The sequence below is a fragment of the Gopherus flavomarginatus genome, chromosome 7, assembly GCF_025201925.1.
Source record: "Gopherus flavomarginatus isolate rGopFla2 chromosome 7, rGopFla2.mat.asm, whole genome shotgun sequence".
Taxonomy (NCBI): Eukaryota; Metazoa; Chordata; order Testudines; family Testudinidae; genus Gopherus; species Gopherus flavomarginatus.
This window is the reverse complement of record NC_066623.1, coordinates 12,094,524-12,116,449: the sequence shown is the minus strand read 5'-3', so window position 1 is coordinate 12,116,449 and position 21,926 is coordinate 12,094,524. Positions and strand designations below refer to the sequence as shown.

The following is a 21,926-nucleotide window of genomic DNA, read 5'->3' as shown; positions in this document are numbered from 1 at the left end:
TTCTCCAACAAATTGTTGCAGTAAGGCTTGTATCCAGCCATAAAAATGTATTTCTTCCACTGCTTTGGCTCATCACAAAGCATAAATACTAAAAATGAATGTAATTTCACCTCATGGTGCAAATTTCTGCAGTTTTTAAAAGGATTTTGCCAGGCTGAAATATAAATTAAAACAGAACGAACAGCAGAATTGCTTGCCTGACTTGCTCCCATTGTTTTAGAATATTAAAGCATAAAGAATTTTTTAAAAAAACTTCATTATCTTTCCCCTATTTATGCTGTCTGTTTGCCTTTCTCTGGGGTGAGACAGTGAAACGGGATTAGTTAATTTCACCTTGTTTTTAATCAGTTTTATGCCCTGGTCCTCCTGCACCAGTGTGAGGATGTGATGATTACATTGGAAACATGATAGGGAAATGCAAGGGCTGGATTAAGGCAACCCAGGGCCGTAGACACTGATTTGTGACTCCACACTTGTGGCCTTGCCCCTGTGCCATAGTGGTGGCAGGTGGGCCTCCTCCTCTGCAGGCAGGGGAAGTGGCATGAGGCCCTTTCTTTTCCTTCAGGGGCGGCATCAACGTTCCCCCATTCAGAGAGGAAGAGGTTGCAGTAGAGCCCCTCCATGTACACACCTCAGCTACTGGGGTGTATCTGCTTGGATCGGTGACTGGATTCACTGCACTCTTCTCCTCCTGCCTCACACACAGTCCTCTGCTGAGGTGGTATTGACTGGGTCTCACCGAGTTAACATTTCATTGAGATGCAGGGGAAGTTCACACCTTTCAGGTCATCTGCAGACTCAGGCAGACATCACTGAATTGCTTACATGTGGGCCACACTTTTCAAACTTTTCTTTATAACTCTGAGGACTAGAAACTTACTAACGAAAGCTGTGGTTTTGATGTAGTAATCATGTGGCTCCAGGATCCAGATTCCTAGGCCTGTAGTGCCTATGGCTTAGTCTGGCCCTAGAGGGATAGCTTTAAAATTGAACAAAAACTTACACCAAATAAAAAACATTTCTATTAATACTAGATTTGAATGTACTTTTAAACAATCCCCCTCCCATCTTGTGTATAAGGTGCTGCGCAATGTTAATCCAATGTTGCATTATATTTTCACAGCAGTGAATGTTTATTGCCTTCTTGCCTTGCTGACTCTTCACAAGAGTTTTCATTTGTCCAGCACTTTGTTTCAAGTGCTGACGTTATCATTTTTATGCCTGGAAGTGACCTCATAAAGTGATGATGTCAAATAGAAAATTCCATTCTTTTCTATATAGAGTATTTCCGTTCTCTGTGCTTGGCCTTGTGCACTCTGAGTTACTTAAGGGAATACATAATGACCACCTAAATCTCTTAAACTAAATAATCTGAAAGTGTGAGTATGGAGCCTACAGAATCTTTTCATCAGAGACGACTTGTGTCAAACTTGGTTGTTGAAAATTTTAAATCCTCATCTGATTCTGATGTGAAACACACTCTGTTCTGGCAATTCAGGTAAGTACTTGACCAAGTCCTTTTAAATATGTTTTTAAGTTTTGATCTACAAAGAAGTTAAAATGAGTCCGATTCATCCTCCATATAACGCCATACAACATTAGTGTCTCTGTCTGGAGCTACCAAGTGATGAATTTGACCATTATTTCTTTATGTATTAAAGTAAAGGCAAGGGATTTTTGCTTTCTGTTTGACTAAACCTCTATGGTTATTTCAGTAAGAGTTTAATGAGGGAGACTGTTCATAAACATGCATTTAAATTAAATACCAAACAATTTTTGCCCTAGTGCCTTTAAATTGATTGCTAATAAGACTGGTCATATTCTCATCTGGATATCCTGGGGAAAGAATGGGACTTTCTTTGTTGTCTTGGAACTTTCTGAAAAATACTGGGAGCTTCTCAGTGATTCTGGATTAAAATAAAAAATTACCACTGAACATGCAAATCTATTTTTAATTTATTGTAGATTTCACAATGATTAACCACCTCGGAAGGGAAAGGACTGTTTGCTAATTCCATTCCTAATCAGTATTAGGGTATGTTTGAAGGGGAGAGGGAGAAATCCACCTTGTGCCTGACCTTGCTCTCTTTGAAGTCATTGGGAAGGTGAATCAGCCTGTCATTTGCCAGACTCCTAATGTTCCTAGAATTTACCCTATTGTTTGTCCCTTAAATTGTTTGATAGGAGACGGGACACTGAATTTTGTGCATATATACGCAGATTACTGCAGAATCCCCTGTTCAACTCAATCATGATAAGCATCATCTCACTCAATGCAGTGTTCTTGGGCTTGGAGACTGATTATGCTATTAAGCTTAATTCTTATGCATATCTGGAGGTAAGGAGCTGGGCAATAGAATGGGTGGTAAGTTTTCCTTTCCTTTCACTAGCATCTGCTGACGATGTAGCAAGTTTTTTAAGTGTTTTTTTTCTATCTGTGAATAATTGAGTAGTAAAGTGAAAAAAAATGGGAGCCTGCATTACAGAAGCCAATATGTGTCCACCTTTCCATGTACAAAGCACACCAGTATCAGCAGACATTGGCCTGATCCTCAGCTGATGTAGCTCCATTGAAACCAGTTTGCATCAGCTGTGAATCTGGTCCAAGGTGCACTGTAAGAAAGATCGTAGAAAGATTAACTCTAAAGCAACATCACTGAGATGCTCTAATTGATGCCAGCTGGAACTGGCCCCTCCTCACTATTCCCCTCCCTCAGGGTCACTGGATAGTTCTCTGGCCTAACCCCCTTCTTGTCCCTGGACTGCTCCAGAATGTCTTTATGCCCATAATGGCGTAAAGCTGGCTATGCTGGTTTTACACCACTGGGGCATTTGACTACATCAGGCAACTTTGTGTCTCCTTTGTGCTGCTGGAGTGACACCCAGGGCATTACGCAGGGCTGAGGCTCTGCCCCAAAGGTTTAGATAAAAAAGTCAATCTTATTTTATTTTCTAAAATTAAATAAATGAATAAACATAGTGGTTGAAGCCCAGTCCCAGAGACTAACCCTACAATAACACTTTGGTGGATGTGACTGTGCCCTGGTGAGTACCCTAGTATTGCTCTCCAATGGGGATGGGGCCAGAGCAAGAAAACCCAGGTCAGTGTCAAGTTTCACAACCATTGATCATTACTAAATTATTTTTTTAAATATCATGACAGAGTCCTTTTAATTGTTACCAGTAATATTTTTTAAACCTGAAGAAGTTAACACCACTAACTTGAGCTCATATTTTCAATATTCAGTTTTCATGCTGAAAAATACTTATCTCCCACTCACACTTTGCTTTTTCTTGTCTTACACATGTCAACTACTCTAGATAAATCTCTGAGTCTTTATAATATATCTCAGTAATGTGGGAACCAAAAGACAGGCCTGGCTAATGTCAAGAAGTCCATTCCCATCTTGGAAAGTTCTAGAAAACTCCACTTCCAGAAGTAGACCCTGCTCAGGGAAAGGGAGGATGCATCATCTAGAGCAGGGGAAGGCAACCTATGGCACACATGCCAAAGGCGGCACGCAAGCTGATTTTCAGTGGCACTCACACTACCCGGATCCACCGGTCCAGGGGACTCTGCATTTTAATTTAATTTTAAATGAAGCTTCTTAAACAGTTTAAAAACTTTATTTACTTTACATACAATGGCTTAGTTATATATTATAGACTTCTAGAAAGAGACCTTCTAAAAACGTTCAAATATATTATTGGCATGCGAAACCTTAAATTAGAGTGAATAAATGAACACTCGGCATACCACTTCTGAAAGGTTGCCGACCCCTGGTCTAGAAGTTAAAACAGGAAATGAGGTATCAGGAGACTTCAGGTTCTGTCCTTGGCTCTGCCACTGACCTAGCCAAACACAACCTCCCTGTGCCTCAGTTTCTCCATTTGTACAATATCTTGTGAAGGGATAATACAACTCTCAATAGCAGATAAAATGGTTTTATGACTTAATGACATATTTGGCATTTGCCTGACTCCCTTAAATAAACATATTCATCCCTCTTCAAGATCAATTTGCATTCTTGATGACACTCGTGAAGTGTGAGGTGGAGTTATATTATCAAGTTTGACTGGCTCAGCCTGGCCCGCTGCATGAGGCAGTAGGTGCAGTAGATAAGACAACTCCCTGAGTGAGACCTCTTTTGTTCTGTCTGTTTTAATAGTGTGTTAGCAGTTGTTCTCATTTCAAGTTAGTATTGTTCTGGGTCCTGTTAGCCAACCCAATTGTTTAGACAAGCAAGAACTAGCATAAGAATTGACTCAGAAGAGGAGGGAGCATAATGGTCCACAAATACATTGGGTGCCATTATAAAAGTGCTATTTACAGCCCTGTGGTATTTATGGTATTCCCTGCACTTGGAATGGTAAATTTAACTGTGGTAAATGTCCAGTTTCTAGTGTGCTCAGCATATTTGAAGAGTGAAAACACCATGAATGGAGAGGAATTCTGCAGAGTGGTACATGGCAATACAATTAAGACTTATTTTGGGTGGAACATGGCAGTGTAACTAGGAATATTGGGGTGAAATTTAAACTGTTAGGGAAAACTCCCTAACAGTGACCTGCATTCAGGTTGCCCAAGAATGTGGCTCCATGTTATTTTAGGACATTTAAATGAGTGATGAAACACTGGCAGATGCCCTGGAAGGAACAGCCTTGTGATGGCAGGAAGAACTAAACGGCTTGACTGTGTTTGCATCCCTGTGTATCTGAGAGTAGGATAGAGCTGTTGGTTAACCTAATTCAGGATTTAACAGGAACAACTGAAGGCTCTTTTCTTCTGTAATCAAAGCCTTCCCCTCTCCCCCACAGTGACATGTTCTAGACTCCTATTCTTTTCTTTTCAGCTGGCCGATCTGATTATTATATCCATCTACACCACAGAGCTTTTGCTGAAGTTTTATGTGGATCCCTTGAATTACTGGAGGAGTGGCTATAACCTGTTTGATGTTCTAATACTTTTCATTGCTTACCTCCCATATACCATTGACAAAAATGACATCAAACACTACAGGACATGGAACATAATTAATGGTTTCCAGGCACTCAAGATTCTGAAGCTTATCTCCTACAACAGAGGCATGAGGGTAAATTGATTATCTATAGTTGCAGTGGAAACACACGTCTGATTTTTATATCCAGGCCTTTACAACTGCACTTGTAAGCAGTTATGGGATAAGAGGGAAGGTTCTCTCATGGATTGGTAACTGGTTAAAAGATAGAAAACAAAGAGTAGGAATAAATGGTCAGTTTTCAGAATGGAGAGTGGTAAATAGTGGTGTCCCCCAGCGTCTGTGCTGGGCCCAGTCCTGTTCCACATATTCATAAATGATCTGGAAAAAGGGGTATACACTGAGGTGTCAAAATTTGCAGATGATACAAAACTACTCAAGACTGCAGACTGCAAAGAGTTACAAAAGGATCTCTCAAAACTGGGTGACTGGGCAACAAAATGGCAGATGAAATTCAATGTTGATAAATGCAAAGTAATTCACATTGAAAAACACACTCCCAACTATACATATAAAATGATGGGGTCTAAATTAGCTGTTACCACTCAAGAAAGAGATCTTGGAGTTATTGCGGATCCACTCACTGTGCAGAGGCAGTCAAAAAAGCAGACAGAATGTTGGGAATCATTAAGAAATGGTTAGATAATAAGACAGAAAATATCATATTGCCGCTATATAAATCCATGGTACACCCACATCTTGAATACTGCATGCAGATGTTGTTACCCCTGCTCAAAAAAGATATATTGGACTTGGTAAAGGTTCAGAAAAGGGCAACAAAAATGATTAGGGGTAGGGAACAGCTGTCATATGAAGAGAGATTAATAAGACTGGGACTCTTGAGCTTGGAAAAGAGATAACTAAGGGGGGATATGATAGAGGTCTATAAAATCATGACTGGTGTGGAGAAAATAAATAAGGAAGTGTTATTTACTCCTCATAACACAAGAACTAGGGACCACGAAATGAAATTAATAGGCAGCAGGTTTAAAACAAACAAAAGGAAGTATTTTTTCACACAACTCAGAGTCAACCTGTGGAACTCCTTGCCAGAGGATGTTCTGAAGGCCATGACTATAACAGAGTTCAAAAAAGAACTAGATAAGTTCATGGAGGATAGGTCCATCAATGGCTATGAGCCAGGATGGGCAGGGATGGTGTCCGTAGCCTTGGTTTGCCAGAAGCTGGGAATGGGCAACAGGGGATGGATCGCTTGATGATTATCTGTTCTGTTCATTCCCTCTGGAGCACCTGGCCTGGCCACTGTCGGAAGACAGAATACTGGGTTAGATGGACCTTTGGTCTGACCCAGTATGTCCATTCTTATGTTCACTTTCCTTTCTTTTGACTTCAGGTTTTTGTTTTCCAACATTTTTGTTGCTCTTTGGATCACGTTCACCAAAAATAACTGATGAGGGAACAGCATAGGAAGGGCGGTCCATCATGCAGAAGGCCTAGGTTCCGTTACCTATCTTAGGTTGCTTTTAAATTCTAATTTGTGCTGAACATGAATTATCGTGGGTGAATCTTGCAACTAAACTGTGTTCTGTATCAATTGAGCTGCAGCCATTGCTGGTACCTGCTGTCAAAACCAGGTAATTTTCTTAGTGTAGACAAGGCTTCATTGCCTGGAGCAGTGGGCAATGCTTAGGGAAGCATGTTCAGGGAGTGGTTGACGTTGCTCCACAAGGAGCCCAATCCAGTATTATAGGTCATTGTGATTGTGTAATTATACCCCCTCCTCTTAAATTTAATGGAGTTTTCAGCAGGGGCTCTGCAGCCTTCTGACAGCATTCCATAGAATGCTGAAAGGGCAATTAAACAAAGTTATTTAACAAAGGCAGGATAAACCGATGAGGGCGCGTCCGCACACAAAGTCGCACTAGTTTAAGTAAATTGATACAACTTTGAGTGTCGAGTAGGGCTTGGTCTCTAGTTAAAATGTACACCAGTATAGCTGTGTCAGTCAGGGGTGTGAAAAACCAATACCCCCTGACCAACAGACACAGCTATGGAGACAGAATTGTGCTTGTGTAAACATAACTAACATCATTTGGGAAGGTGATGTTCCTACACTCACAGGAAAACTCCTTCTGTTGGTGCACACTGTATCTACATTAGGGGACTCTGCTGGCCTAGGCTTTTGTCACGCAGAGCTAGCCTAGGTCTCAGTGGTATGCTAATCCAATGCCTGTGACATTGTAGTGGAAGTAAATGCAGGATTGTGGCACCACCAAACGAACCAGGCAGGAGTCTGAAGTGATTGTGGCTGCTTACAAAGGAGACAGCCTGTGTGTGTATAAACCCCCCAGTGTAAGATGAGCTCCTCTGCTTCGCTGCTGAGGGAGTGAGATAGAAGAATGAATCAGGACCATCAGGAGAACTTCAGTGAAGCCTGAACAGACCACCTTCTTCCGGGAGCCACTTGTCTAAAGAACCCCTCCAGTGTAGTTTGATGAGAACTGAGTACAATTCAGCCCTAACAATTAGAAAAATCACCTATGGAATGAAAGCATTGTTAGTCCCTTGAGTAATCATGGGTTTCACTGAATTTTGTTGTAATATAACTAACCCCTTTAGAGGCTATAGTTTGTGCTGTAGCATAGAGCTGGCTGTAACGTTCGCAGTGTTCTCTGTAGATTAACAGTGTGTGCTGAGCCTTCTGGAATGATGGTGGTTGTTACTTGAGTATGGTGTGGGGAGCTGAAGAAATTTAATATTTTTGAGTTTTATAAAGTCCACAGCATGAATATTATTTGCTTTCTGCTTCTCCCATGTTCAGGAGAGATTTTCCTTTCCATTTTCATTTTACCACAGTGCTATGAATGGGGAAAAATATCTATTAAAAATAAGTCACACATGCCATTTTAATCCATGAGTTTCTCTCTCAAGCACACCATTTCTTACTTCATTTTCTCCGGACAGCCCTGGAGGTTTATTTTTTTTAGTAGGGCGTTCATGTGGGTAGTGACTGCTCAGCCTGCATCTCTGCATGTAATTAATTGATTGGGTAGCCCACCAGAAGTGGAGCATTTATGGGCATAAGGCTCTTATAATGTTCACTTCTGAGCCTGCCTTCCTCTAGTTTGGATAGTAAACTTCAGCGTTTGCCAGACTTTTATGTATTAATTATTAACCGTAGCTGGAAAAGGGGACAAAATTGAGGTATGTAAAAGAATATGTGTGTCAGGTGCTGCCATTTATCCTTTCTGTTAATACTAGAGCAGTGGTTCTCAAACTTTTGTACTGGTGACCCCTTTCACATAGCAAGCCTCTGAGTGCGACCCCCTCTTATAAATTAAAAACATATTTTTATATATTAACACCATTATAAATGCTGGAGGCAAAGCAGGGTGTGGGGTGGAAGCTGACAGCTCATGATCCCCCATGTAATAACCTCACAACCCCCTAAGTTGTCGCAACCCCCAGTCTGAGAACCCCTGTACTAGAACAAGGAGACACATAGCAAAATGAACAGCCATTTACGTTTTCTAAAAGCTCTTTTTAACCAATGGTGCATGATTAACTTGTGGAACTCATTGCCACTGGATAGGAGTGAGACCAAGGTCTTACCAAGGTTTTTAAAAACTAAAATAAAATAATTTAAGGTAAAATTGGGCATCTAACTCACATTAGGCACCTAATCTGATTAGGTCCTTTTGAAACTCCCACTAGACACCTATTTGCAACTTTGAGAGCTTAAATACCTTTGTAAATCTTGCCCTTAAGAGCCTAAGATTTATTGAAAGTCAGTGGGACTTAGGTTCCTAAGTCTCTTAAGTACTTTTGAAAATTGTACTCTTGGGCAATTCTATAGATAAGAACATCCAGGGAATAGGATAAAAAAGATAAGGATAAGGGGGTGTAAATCCTCATGCTTCAGGGCATAAGCCTGCCAATTCTTATTCCAACACAATTAGAAAGGTCCTTTATGAGCAAATATCCTGTAAATGTCCATCATGATGTGTCTTGCATCCTCCTCTGAAGTATTTGGTACTGGCTGTTACTGGAGACAGGTTACTCAATGGACAATTGCTCTGATCCAGTCTGGCATTTCTTGTGTTCTTAGTGACCGAAACTCTCTGCTAAAAGACATTCTTTGTAAAATATGTTACAATCTGCCCCAGTGAGCTTTTCTGAAGGGATAGGAGGTTGTTCGTACCTATATGTGTATTATAATGAATTAATTGAAGTCTATATTAGTCTTTAACGGGGGAAATTGTGTTTAATGCTGAAAACTCAAACATGTAATACATTCTTGGCATACGTCCCTTTATTAATTAAAAAACTCTTTAAAACACACTGCCTTACACCTTGGGGCAATAAATTTCCACCTCTAGGAAATAATTTCCTTGCTGTATTCCATACAGAGCAGTTCTGTTAGCTGTGATCCCAGTCGTTGTGTAGGCTCCATTTATCCTTATTTCAATTTGAAAATAAACTTTTTAAATGCCAGGTTGTTCCAAAAATCAACTTTTCTGCTTTTTTTAAAATGTATTTGGGATTAATTTCAACATATTTACAGTTTAGGAAGACCATGAGCCCACAAAGCTGCATCTTAATAGCTGAAGCACAGAGGACCTGTTATGGATTTCTGGAGCTATACAGGAACCTCAGGATGTGCCACAGAAACTGAAAATTATTTGATGCTTCTATATAAGGGGCACTTGCTAGACTGCAATCACCAATGGCATTTTATGGCTCTCTTGTTACCTTCAGCTATGGGTGATTGTCGTTGTTTAGGATCATGTGCACAACCCCCGTTTGCTGAACACCATGCCATATCTTGGTTGGAATGTCATATGTTTTTGTGTAAATGACTTTTGTTTCTACTCCCAGGCACAAATACAAGAATAAAATTAGGCCTCGAGTGCTTGGGACAAACAGGGTTCAGGTGATGGCTAGGCTTCCATGGACAAAAGATGAAGGTGACCAGTGTGGGTTACCTTAGAAGCAGTGTCTGTACCCAGATCTCTGAAATGTGTCGTGCTTTATGTCTGTTGTTAGCAGCACTCCACAAAGTATAGGATCCTTCCTGTAAGCAAGGGTGCTCAGCTTCTGTGGTCTGTAGCCACAAGATGTTGACATGATTTCACACACCTAAGCAGCTCTGACATTCCATCCAGTAGAAGGCAGTAGTGTTTATGTGCAGGAGGGAAGAATCCTAAGGAATTGCATAAATTGTACGTGGGACTGGTAGCACTGCCTATTATTCAGGTTGCCCGATACTTCCCATTATAACACTGGTTCTCAACCTTTCCAGACTGCTGTACCCCTTTCAGGAATCTGATTTGTCTTGCATGCCCCCAAGTTATACTTCACTTTAAAACTACTTGCTTACAAAATCAGACGTAAAAATACAAAAGTGTCACGACACACTATTACTGAAAAATTACTTAATTTATCATTTTCACCATATAATTATAAAATAAATCATTTGGAATATAAATATTGTACTTATATTAAAGTGTATAGTATATAGAGCAGTATAAACAAGTCATATGAAATTTTAGTTTGTACTATCTTTGCTAGTGCTTTTTATGTAGCCTGTTGTAAAACTAGGCAAATATTTAGATGACTTGATGTACCCCCTGAAAGACCTCTGCTTATCCCATGGGTATGTGTATAATACCCCCATTGTATTGTAAGACCCCATTTTCAGTTGATTAGTGTATAATGTTGCTAAGCTTTAGCCATTCAGGCTGAAATTTTCATGGGATATCAGGAGGTCAACCAGTCCAACCCCCTGCTTAATGCAGGACCAATCCCCAGATAGATTTTTGCCCCAGATCCCTAAATGGCCCCCTCAAGGATTGAGCTTACAACCCTAGGTTTAGCAGCCCAACGCTCAAACCACTGAGCTAGCCCTCTCCCCTGCATGTTGGGAGTCTGCAGCCAAAATATGTGTGCCATTTCCAAGAACAAAGCTAGGGAAAATATATTGTTTTGCTCATGCTAAAAAACTCTTGCAATCTCTTTGAAAAGCTCTAGTGCGCCTATGCTTTTGAGCAAGGGCTGTATATTTAGTGTGGTGGTGGCCTTTGTGACAGAGATGAGTTTTTTGCTGTGCCCATGAAATTCTGCCCAAATTCTAAGACTTTCTTTGCATATTCTCAGTAGAGATTTCATAGATTTTAGAAGCTCAAAACTCCGAATCTTCACTGAGAAAGCTCCATCCCTTCACAGGTCCTATGTGTGATCGGACTTTGCATGCCCTACCCGCACAAAGTGACTGAGCGTGCTCCAACCCAGGGCTATAGGGGCTCAGAAGGACTTTCCCTGTAATGGTTGCTCCCAGCTGCTCCAGACCAGGGTGGGTCCGGGCATTGGAACTGAGATCAGGGAGCCTGTCTCTCCTGTCTTCTCAATGACCCCTCCCCCCACCCCTGCTGGCACACTGACAGCGAGGAAGAGGGGACAAAACAGGACTTGGGGCAGGAAGGAGTGGATTAGACCAAGGAGTCTGGTGAGATGGTGAGACGGGGACTGTGGGGAAGAGAAACTGGGACGGGGAATGGCTGGGCAAGGACCCTGGACGGGGAACTGGTATAGGGGAAGAAGCTTGAGGGGAGGGGAGGCTGGACCTGGTTAGGCAGGAAGACAGGAACTGGGACCCAATGAAGGAAATGTGGGGAGGGACTGGGAGTCCATTGGCTGAAGGAGAAACATTGAGTTTGATGAGGCAGGGTGGGAGACTGGGACTGGCTGGTCAAGAAGACTAGGAACCATTGGAGCTATAGTCTTTAATTACATCATCACATCTTATTTTTAACCCAGGACCTCTGCCTCATTCAGCGTGCATGGTCCTCGGCCTTATTTACTGCACACTGTTCAAACCCTGCTCTGAAGACAGGATTATTGATTTCATCATGGGCTTTTCTGTGGTGCTCATCACTACAGTATCTTGAGTGCTTAAGAACATAAGAATGGCCATACTGGGTCAGACCAAGGGTCCATCCAGCCCAGCATCCTGTCTGCCAACAGTGGCCAATGCCAGGTGCCCCAGAGGGAGTGAACCTAACAGGCTACGATCAAGTGATCTCTCTCCTACCATCCATCTCCACCCTCTGACAGACAGAGGCTAGGGACACCATTCCTTACCCATCCTGGCTAATAGCCATTAATGGACTTAACTCCATGAATGTATCTAGTTCTCTTTTAAACCCTGTTATAGTCCTAGCCTTCGCAACTGCCTCAGGCAAGGAGTTCCACAGGTTGACTGTGCTTCACAAACAACCCCCTGTGAGGTGACAGGGTGGTGTTATTCCTGTTGCGCAGATGGGGAACTGAGGCACAGATCGACTAGGTACAAAGTATCCACTAATTTTGGGGGTCCAAACTGAGACACCTAGGACCTGAAATTCCATGATATTTAATATTATCTAGCACTTTATATGTTCAAAGCACAACATCCCATTGACTAGTTGCAACTGTGAGTGCTCAGCACTTCTGCAAATGAGATCTCAGGTATCAAGTTTGACATAGAAAATGTAAGACGCACTATAAGTGACCATCTGTGAAAAGTCTGGTTTAAGTGACTTGCTGAGCATCCCACAGAAAGTCTGTAGTAGAGGCAGGGATAGAATCCAATTTTCCAGGGCAGAATTCAACTGCCTTAACTATGAGATCATCCTTTTTCTTCCTGCAATCCTTTGCCTCATTCACTTCACACCTTCCAACTTGTGCAACAGATAAAGCAGGGGTCTTAGAGACAACAGACTCTTTTACTACACAGCCCTGATTCGTTGCCAAAGCAGGTCCATCCTGTGCACTGTATGAGGCAGGGGTCTATAGAAAAAATACTTTGTGGTCATGTAGTTAAGACTGTGTCATAATGTGTACACACAAAGGGGCCTAATTAAGGTTATGCAGGCAATCTTAACTTTGGCTTTTCCTAACTTCTGAGTGCTTGCATTTGAAACCGTAATAAAGCTCTTTCTTTTAATATATATATATTTTGTACTACAGATATATCTTCAAGCATTTTTATGTTGCAGATTGCTTGAAAGTATCTTATAGCTGAATATTGGGTTACTTTTCTCAGATTAAAAAAACAAGGTTGTTTTAACTTTATTGGGCTTTAAATATGTTATTCTCTTCTTCTGATTCCTACTCAGGAAAAAAGTAAAACTGAATCCTTTTTAGCTTTACATAGTATATGGTGTATGAGCAACGTTTAGGGCTTCATAGATAATGACCAGCACTTCAGTTTGCATTCAGGAGTAATTAGCAACTAGTGCAGAGCCAGCAATGCAGAATATTGTTTGCTCTTCTTTACTTAAAAGGTGAAGTAGCAGCATTCTGCAGGAGCTGAGGCTTTTCAGTGGCTGCAGCAGGATGGCAAGGCTCTGTCAGCAAATACTAGAGCCCTACATGAAACAGTTGATGTTCTGCTGACTCATTGTGGTAGATGCATCCGGGTAGAACAGCAGTGGGAGTGGCTCTCTAGAAATTGGGAATTAGTGGAGATCCTGGAGGGAATCTTTAGGAAAAGCCAAGGTCAGGGAGGAAGCTTAGGCTGACGTTTATGATGTGTTCTTCTTTTTGTTACCCATAAAGTCAAACTGCACAGAAGAAGTGGGCTTGGACCTTAACTCCAGGTCTGTGTAGTCTGTTGACACAGCATTTAAAACAAGCGGGTCTATGGTATCTCTCTCACCATTGCTATCATCGTTGGAGCTGCCACAATAAAAAATTTTTGGGAAAAAGGCTAGAGTAGATGCTGCCCTCATCTAAAAAATGTTCAGCATCTTGTCACATCTGACCTGGATGGAAACTAGCTGCATGAAACTTAATCCATGGAGGTGATGCCTAGTGCCAGAAGGAAACATCTGGAGGAATTAGCCAGGGTGCGACTGCTTCCTAAATTATTGATGAGAGTATATATTTCTTAGGGCAGACAAGGTTTAGGAAAACCTGGAAGTATCCACCTGATTTCAGGGGAAATTCTTAATCCATCATAACAAGTTTAACTATTTGGCAATCATAGGGGATTGGAAAGTACATTTTACGTTAGCTTTGCACAAACCTCTTAACCAGGAAGTGCCACCTCAACAGATCAACTGGGTAGATTATGGAGTTTTAACTTGAGATGCTAGAGACATTGTCTAAAAAGGAATTGATAAATGGATATTCCCTGAACCAGTGCACTGCATTAGATCCTCTGGCATTAGCACATTTTTCATAATCAGGGGAAATCATCAAATCCATTCATTAGCTAGTGTCTAGAGTAATATAACATTGGTGCAAGAGGCTGTGTGTAGTTTTCTGCAACTTTAGAGTTAACAGAAATGTTTGCAATTTGGCAGAGATCCATTACCAATGGTCTGACTTAAACTGTATTCCCAAATCAGTATACATCAGTTCCTAAGAGCTCCTGCTGTGCGTATTGGTGTCATCCGTAGGATTTGTTGTCTCTCAGGCTGTTCCTGCCTAGTGAACCCCTGGTTTTCAGTGATTTCTTAACATGTGCACTACACAGGGGTTACCATAGTGGAAAAGATCATTGGCCCATCTGACACCCTGACTCTGATCAAGCAGTATTGGACACATCTAGTCAACTATACAGTGGTGGTAGGAATGGGAATTTCTTCCTGTCCCCAGTTCATGAACAGACTCTACACTGAACCGTGAGGATTGCTAGCTTTTGTAATTTTGATCCAACTAATTTAATACAAATGTTCTTCTTACAAAGTGTCTAATCTTTTATGAAGAGTCTATTACTCTGTTAATATTGTTTAGCAGTGAACCCAAGAAGGTGATAAAAATAGGTGTGAAAAATTGTCTTTTTTAAATGTGGTCCTTTTGAATTCATTGAGTGCCCTTGGTTGTTTTAAAGGATACCACAAAGCTCCTTAATTTTTCATCTTTCCACTTGTTTGTACATTTGTCCTGCTTAATAGTAGAATAAACAAAATGAGTGGTAAATGCACTGTGGCCTGCACGGCTGTTAGCTAGAAAATATGGAAGGAGGGATGGTGTGATCTTGGCTGTTTAGCAGCTGGACTCTTGAGATGATAATGAATAATACTTGGCACTTCTATAGTGCCTTTCATTCCAAGACCGCAAAGCATTTAAACATGAATGAATTAAGATTTACAACACCCTGTCCTAAGGTGCAATGGGGAGCCAGTGACTGATTTGGGAATAGAACCTCTAATTCCACAGGCCCTGTCCCAGGCTCTCACCTGTAGGCAATACTTCCTTACTCCTGACAAGTAGAAAGGACTCTCCTGTAGTTTAAGAGGAAGAACTGTGTCTGTAATGGCCACACATGATCAGGACCTTGGTGTTTTCAGTGTCTCACTTTACAGAGACAGGCCACCTCCCCCAGCACAGCACCCTGGGGGATTGGCTCAGAACAGGCTCAAAGGGAACAGTGCCACCTACTGAATCACCGCTGTCTGTGAATTAAACAAGCCTTTTCTTTCATTTAGAGCTGCTTGTCTCTGCTCTAAACTGCACACATTTGTTTTTCCCTGTTGCAGAGTTTGATAACGGCTCTAGGCCAGACTGTGAAGACTGTGATCTACGTCCTTGTCTTGCTGTTCCTGTTAATGTTTATCTTTGCCATTTTGGGTTATGGATTGTACGGAGACCCTGAAACGGGAGACAGTAAAAACTGGGGCAACCTCGCATCTGCTCTTTTCACTCTCTTCTGTTTAGTAACGGTAATTTCTGCTGTCCTTTCCAGCTTATGTCTGCCTGTTTATAGAAACTACTGTAAGTAACCACTACCTCTGATTTTGGTTGGGATGTTGGGGAAGTCATGTAATGAAACTGTGATTGTTCTCAGCATTAAAGGTGGTGGGAGCTGTTCCCGGGGTTTTATTTAACATCAGGTGGTTGTGAAAATTCAGCCGGATGGATAGATTCATATATCTGGTATTAAAGACTCAGAAGGGCAAGCTTGTTGAGCTGACAACAATGGGATATTTAGTAGCTTTCATATGGCATTTGAGTCTGGAACTCTAAGCAACTGGGGGGAAACCAGAGTTCAGTTTGAGAAAGAGAGAGATTTAATCTGGTCTGTGAGTCAAGCTGTGGTTTGGAACTAGCTGATCAGAGATTTGATACATTTGCAGGTCGATGGCTGGACGGACTTTCAGAATGAATTAGACCAACGTGGTTTTAGTGCTAGCCGAGCCTTCACAATAGTGTTCATCTTGCTGGGGTTCTTTCTGTTTTTCAATATGTCTATTGGAGTTGTGATTATGAATATCCAGGTAAGTTGGGTTTCCCTTATTCTTTCTGTGTGTCTAACTGTGGGGCCATTTGTCTGAAAACTAGTGTGTGCACCTTTTGAAAGCTGGCTTTTTGACACTGCTGGAGACTGAAGTCCTCTGTCCGCTGCGTAGGAACAACATACCTTCCCCTCATAGCCCTGCTAGTTTGCCTCAGACCAGAAGGGAGCATCTTCAGCTAGAATGGTAGTGAATTCACTGTTCCCATTTAGGGTCAGTCCTAGGCATAAGTACAGGCAGCTGTACGGTGCCCTGGCCCTTGTCTGTGTCATGCAGAGACAAACAGAGCTAGCTGGAAACTCTCCATCCTCTCCTGTCCTTCCAGTCCTATCAGCTGCCAACACCTCCCATATATGAGCATAAGGGAAGTTTGCCTGAAGCTCCACACACTGCAACAAGGCCCATCAGAACGAAGGGCAAATTTGTGTCCATTTAAATCCATGGCTTACTGCAGAGTTTCTTGCAGCTTCCCCTGAAGCATCCGGTACAGGCTGGAAACAGGGATACTGACCTAGACAGACGGCTGCTCCAATTTGTTATGGCCATTCCTATGTTCCTGGGTGACACTGTTAGCAAGGGTGCCAGCTGTGAGGTGGAAATCTGCTAGACTGACCCTACCAAACTCAGCAGGTGGTAACCGCTTTGTTGCTACCAGTTTGGGCTTGATTTAGATCAGTGACTTAAAGGCGAAAGTGTCTCTGATTAATTGCCTGAGTCATCCAGTTAAGAACATTTAACATACACTGTTTTATATTTATAGGACTCCACTCAGAATTATGAACGAGAGCTTAAAGCAGAAAAACAAGCTGCTCTTCAGGCAAAAAAACAGGCCATATTACAAAGACAACAGGAAGAAGTAAACATGCTAATACACCAGCAGGTAGATGCACTGAATTGTATTTACTTGAAATTTATTGAACAGCGTAAGTATTACAAAACATATGTAAGATACAGTTTAGTGATGCAAGACAGCATAGAGTTATCTTCAGTATAGGACTTTATGGTCATTTATCTCACAGAAGCAATTTTCTAAGCTTTTTTCACCGTTAGAAATAAGCCAGGCCACAGACCTTCATCTATATCCTTTTATAAGTTCATGTGTCTGTTTGCCTGTATATATATGTGTGTATATACAGATTTCATTTTGAATCTTTTATGTAAGAAAAAAATGTCACAGTGGAAAACTCCTCACAACATTTAAAATAATAATAATATCCAAAACAGATTCCCATTGCTGTTTTTCTCTGACATATTTCTGCATTGTTCCAATGTTATTAAATGTAGGTCAGTTTGTATTATAATGGTATCTCAGTGCAGTGCATATATTCCTCAGTTACCATATATTTCTTTTGATTTGTTATGTTCTATAGGCAGAATGTAGAAACCCACTAAAATCAGGTCACAGGCACCTTTCAAGATGACTTAGGTTACGTCTACTTCAGTGGTTCCCAAACTTGTTTCGCTGCTTGTGCAGGGAAAGCCCCTGGTGGGCTGGGCCGGTTTGTTTACCTGCTAAAATGTATTACTGGCACGCGAAACCTTACATTAGAGTGAATAAATGAAGACTCGGCCCACCACTTCTGAAAGGTCGCTGACCCCGACCTAAAGTCTGTTTATGTGAACTTGAAATTCATGTAATGGATAATTTTGATTTTTTTACCCTGACAGTTTTTTGAAAATGAAGCTGATTTGATATAATTGTAAATACTGCTACTTCAGTGCAGATGATTGGAATAATCTGACTGCCTGTCCCCTGCCATCCTTTCTGTTCATTTTCATTGTTACCAAATATAATTTAAATGTAATGCTGATAGACCCTGGTCATCGGTGGGCGGGATTGAACCTGGGATCACATCTCTCTGTTGCTCTCTTGCGGTCTTGGTGCTACTAGAGGGGACAGAACACCACCTCAGGAGGTGTGTGGGTTACATATACAGCTCAGTATGGCTTAGTGCTGGTGCTCTAACCTTTTGGCTATAAAGTCATTGATTCAAGTTCTGATTCAAAAGACTGATTTAAGGTTAATGATTTCAGTTCCATCCACTGGTGATGTAAACTGTTCTAGGACCAATCTCTTTGGCTGAGACCCTGAACTGCCATCTCCTCTGCCGGATCTGGTAGTTGTTCATGTTCAAGACAAAGATCCTATGACACTTCTGAAAAGAAGTGACTTTGGCACCCTGGCCGATGTTCTCTCTGGGTACGTCTACACTGCAGCTGAGTGCTCTGCTTGAGCTAGCGTGCAACAAATAGCTGTGTGCTCGTTGCTACACTGGCAGAGGCTTGGGCTAGCAACCTGAGCTCAGACTCAGGGGGTCAGGTCAGTCTGAGCTCGGGCGGTAACATTCACACTGCTGTTTTTAGTGTATTCGCTCAAGCTGAGCTAATGCTACCCTGTCTACTTGGACTGGGAGGCTTGCTCCAAGCTGCAGCTTAGACATAGCCACTGTGTTTTACAAACAAAAGTTACATGGCCAAATTTCCAGCCCCTCTTCCAGTTTTGCACACCCTCTTTTTAATGCTCATGAAACCAGGCACTCCTCAGACATGTTGCCAGAGCAATTAGCTATGTGTGCAAAGCTGTGTGTGCAAAACTGGAGGTCAGAGGTGAAAGTGCTGGGTAAGTTATTGCTGAGGCCTAAGGCTCCACCTGTCTCCATGGTTCCTGCACTGCTATCATTTTTCGTAAATCAGAGGGGTAGCCGTGTTAGTCTGGATCTGTAAAAAGCGACAGAGTCCTGTGGCACCTTATAGACACATGCGTCTGACGAAGTGGGTATTCACCCACAAAAGCTCATGCTCCAATACATCTGTTAGTCTATAAGGTGCCACAGGACTCTTTGCTGCATCTTTCATAAAGCTCCTTAAGATACCTGGAGAACAAAAATCCCTGTATAAAAACCCATTCTGTTTTGATAACGTGTTTCCCTGGGATATTTTTTCACATTAGAAAACCAGTGAATATAAAACCTTCAGTGAATTGGTGGAGGACTTTAAAAAGACATTACATCATTCTGATCCTATGGTCTTAGAAGATTTTTGTGCCAGTATCCCATTTATTGATCTTTATTTGACATCCCTCGATCTTCAGGATAACACAGTTTATAGGTAGGTAACGTAAGTGTAAAGAAACAGAGACCAAGATGCTAGAAATTGTAAAAATGTGCATTTGAGTTGTTGTTTTCTTTCTTTGGATTAAATACTGGCCATCCCTTTGGCATTGTTACTGGCGAGTCTGTAACCAGTTGGTCTCCTTGGGTAAAAGATCTCTGAATGGACTGTGAGGGCGCATTTAAAGACATTTGATCTTACTGAAGCTGGTGGTCAGTGTTTGCAGGACAAAGCTTACAGAAGCTTTGATGGGCTTTTGCTAAAGTCCAACAGTCTTGGATATTCCATGGACGGTTAAAGCTGTGGTATGGAATGGCACTGTGGTAGCACTGACCTTCCCTTCACATTTGCAGATCTCTTGCTCTAGGTTCTGAGGTCTGCTGCAGATGATGGTGCTTCTCTGTTCTATGCAAATAGTACGTAGAGTGCTGATACTTATTTCTGGTACTAAGTTATTACAACAGAATGCCTTCTGACCCAGGCACAATGCTTTACCATGCTCGGGATCTGAGTTTGGTTCCTAACCTTAGTCCCTTATATTTGAGCCTGGGAGCTCTGCAAAGACACTCTGCTAACAAAGCCATGTCTGTACATTCAGGTATTATGGTCTTTGGCTACACGCATAGGGCCTGGAATTGAGGAACTTTTGCTCCAAAACTACTTGAGCTAAAGGTGGGGTGACCAGATGTCCCAATTTTATAGGGACAGTTCCTATTTTTGGGGCTTTTTCTTATATAGGCTCCTATTACCTCCCACTCACTGTCCTGATTTTTCACACTTGCTGTCTGGTCACCCTCGCTAAAGGAGAAGCTAGGAGATGAGAGTATCATTAAGTAGCACTCTTTATGAGACAGCCACAAAGCAAACCCAAACCCTTGAGCAGATTTGACATTCCAGTCAGCAGAAGGCAGCGGTACGTGTGCACACTGGGCTAGACATTTACAGGGTCCCCCACCAGCTCCCTGCCCTCCATCCCAGGAAAGAGTGTAAGGAAAGAGAGGAGTACCCCAGATGTCGCTGTAACCTCCCATGGGGAGGCATGCAATGCTAATGATGAGATCTTGGAGGGAACTGATGTCTGACACTATCTTTCATTGATGGGAAAGCTATCATGATGCAGTCCTGTGTGGGATGGAAGGAGAAGGAAATGGGAATACTCAGTACCGGGCAAGTGCAGAGGCCTCTATTAGGGAGGGTGAAAAGAGAATGCACGCATAAAATAATGCAAAAACCCAGAAAAAGCCTGCAGAAAATTTGACTGTATAACGGGACCTGTTTTGTCATCTGTTACTACAGGAAGATTTGGATTTCTTTGGAGATGGAGTAAAAAATCTTTCTTCGTTGTTATGCACTTAACCCCTCTCAAACAACTGATTATCCAATTGTTGTTCATTGTTCTTTTTATCTTGTTAAATGAACAGTAAAAGGTCAGATTAGTTGAAGAGATGATAGTTCTACGTATACGTTTTTCACTAGGCTCTTCACATTTTCCACTACATGTGAACGCACTGAAAGCGTAATATGATATTATTTCAGCCATGCTCTTGTCTTCTCCCTGTAGGTTACAAGAACTCTGTTATGAACTAGTTGGCACGTTGAACACCATCTTGGAAGACATAAGAGAAAAATCCGTGCTGCCCCCTGAGAAAGATATGAAGAGTTAAATGTTCTAGTGTAGAAAATGTGATGCTTTGCCATTGTAAAAAACATTGTTTAAAAACAGAGCATAAATATACATAAATAAAAATAACTCAGAGGAGATTTACTTCCCCCTTTGATAACTTATCATAGAGTGTCTCCTTATAATAATACTGCACACTAATGCAGTACCTTTGATAAGAGGCAGTGTGGACTAATGGATAGACTGCTTGCCTGGGATTCAGAAGACGTTGGTTTTATTCTCAACTCTGTGACTAGCCTGCTGGGTAACTAAAGCAAGTCACTTCACTGCTCTGTGCCTCAGTTTCCCCATCTGTAAAATGGAGATTACGATACTAACTTGCTTTGTAAAGCGCTTTGAGATCTACTGATGAAAATCACTAGATAAGAGCTGAGTATTATTATTTATTTAAGGACCACAACAAGCCTTATAAATATTGATTGATTTAGATATTATTGTGCATTTCCATTTTACAGATGGGGAAGCTGACAGGCAGAGAGATTTAAGGGCCTGAGGCTTTCTGGAAAGTTTATGGCAAACCTGAAATTAGATCCCCATGCTCTTGACTCCAAGGCCAGTGCTTTAACTGCCAGATCATCCTTCTTGCCTTTATAATTCAAAGTATTTGTGTGAGCTAACGTAGGGACTATGCTAAACAAGAGGCATTTGAAACATATTAAAGAAATTGTCCATAATCTCTCTAAATGTAGCAGTTCATTTTAGTGATAGGACTCCAGTTAGAATATTGGCTGAACTTCTTTGAATTTGGCCCTCTGGAGTTTTTTAAACAACCACACCCACTATGCTCTGCATTAATTCTTGCATATCTGAAGAGAGAGATGTAGCTGTTTCTCAAGGCCATGCACTTTGTACTTATACATGTAAGTGTAAGGT

The 21,926-nt window shown here is 41.6% G+C and overlaps 1 protein-coding gene across 1 annotated transcript; it reads left to right on the top strand.

Annotated features, from left to right (window-relative positions):
- Nucleotides 1-1,702: 1,702 nt before the first annotated feature.
- On the top strand, nucleotides 1,703-21,084 carry CATSPER3 (cation channel sperm associated 3). Its single transcript, XM_050961930.1, has 8 exons — nucleotides 1,703-1,714; nucleotides 2,147-2,338; nucleotides 4,854-5,093; nucleotides 15,506-15,688; nucleotides 16,103-16,243; nucleotides 17,022-17,141; nucleotides 19,212-19,369; nucleotides 20,934-21,084. Exons 1-8 carry the CDS (start codon nucleotides 1,703-1,705, stop codon nucleotides 21,034-21,036), a joined length of 1,149 nt encoding a protein of 382 aa, XP_050817887.1. The 3' UTR covers nucleotides 21,037-21,084.
- The last annotated feature ends 842 nt before the right edge of the window (nucleotides 21,085-21,926 follow it).

Excerpts from the sequence above, each read along its gene's own strand:
- CATSPER3 (XM_050961930.1), top strand. Across the intron at positions 5,094-15,505 it reads CCTACAACAGAGGCATGAGG|AGTTTGATAACGGCTCTAGG; the intron begins GTAAATTGATTA and ends TCCCTGTTGCAG. Across the intron at positions 15,689-16,102 it reads CTCTCTTCTGTTTAGTAACG|GTCGATGGCTGGACGGACTT; the intron begins GTAATTTCTGCT and ends ATACATTTGCAG.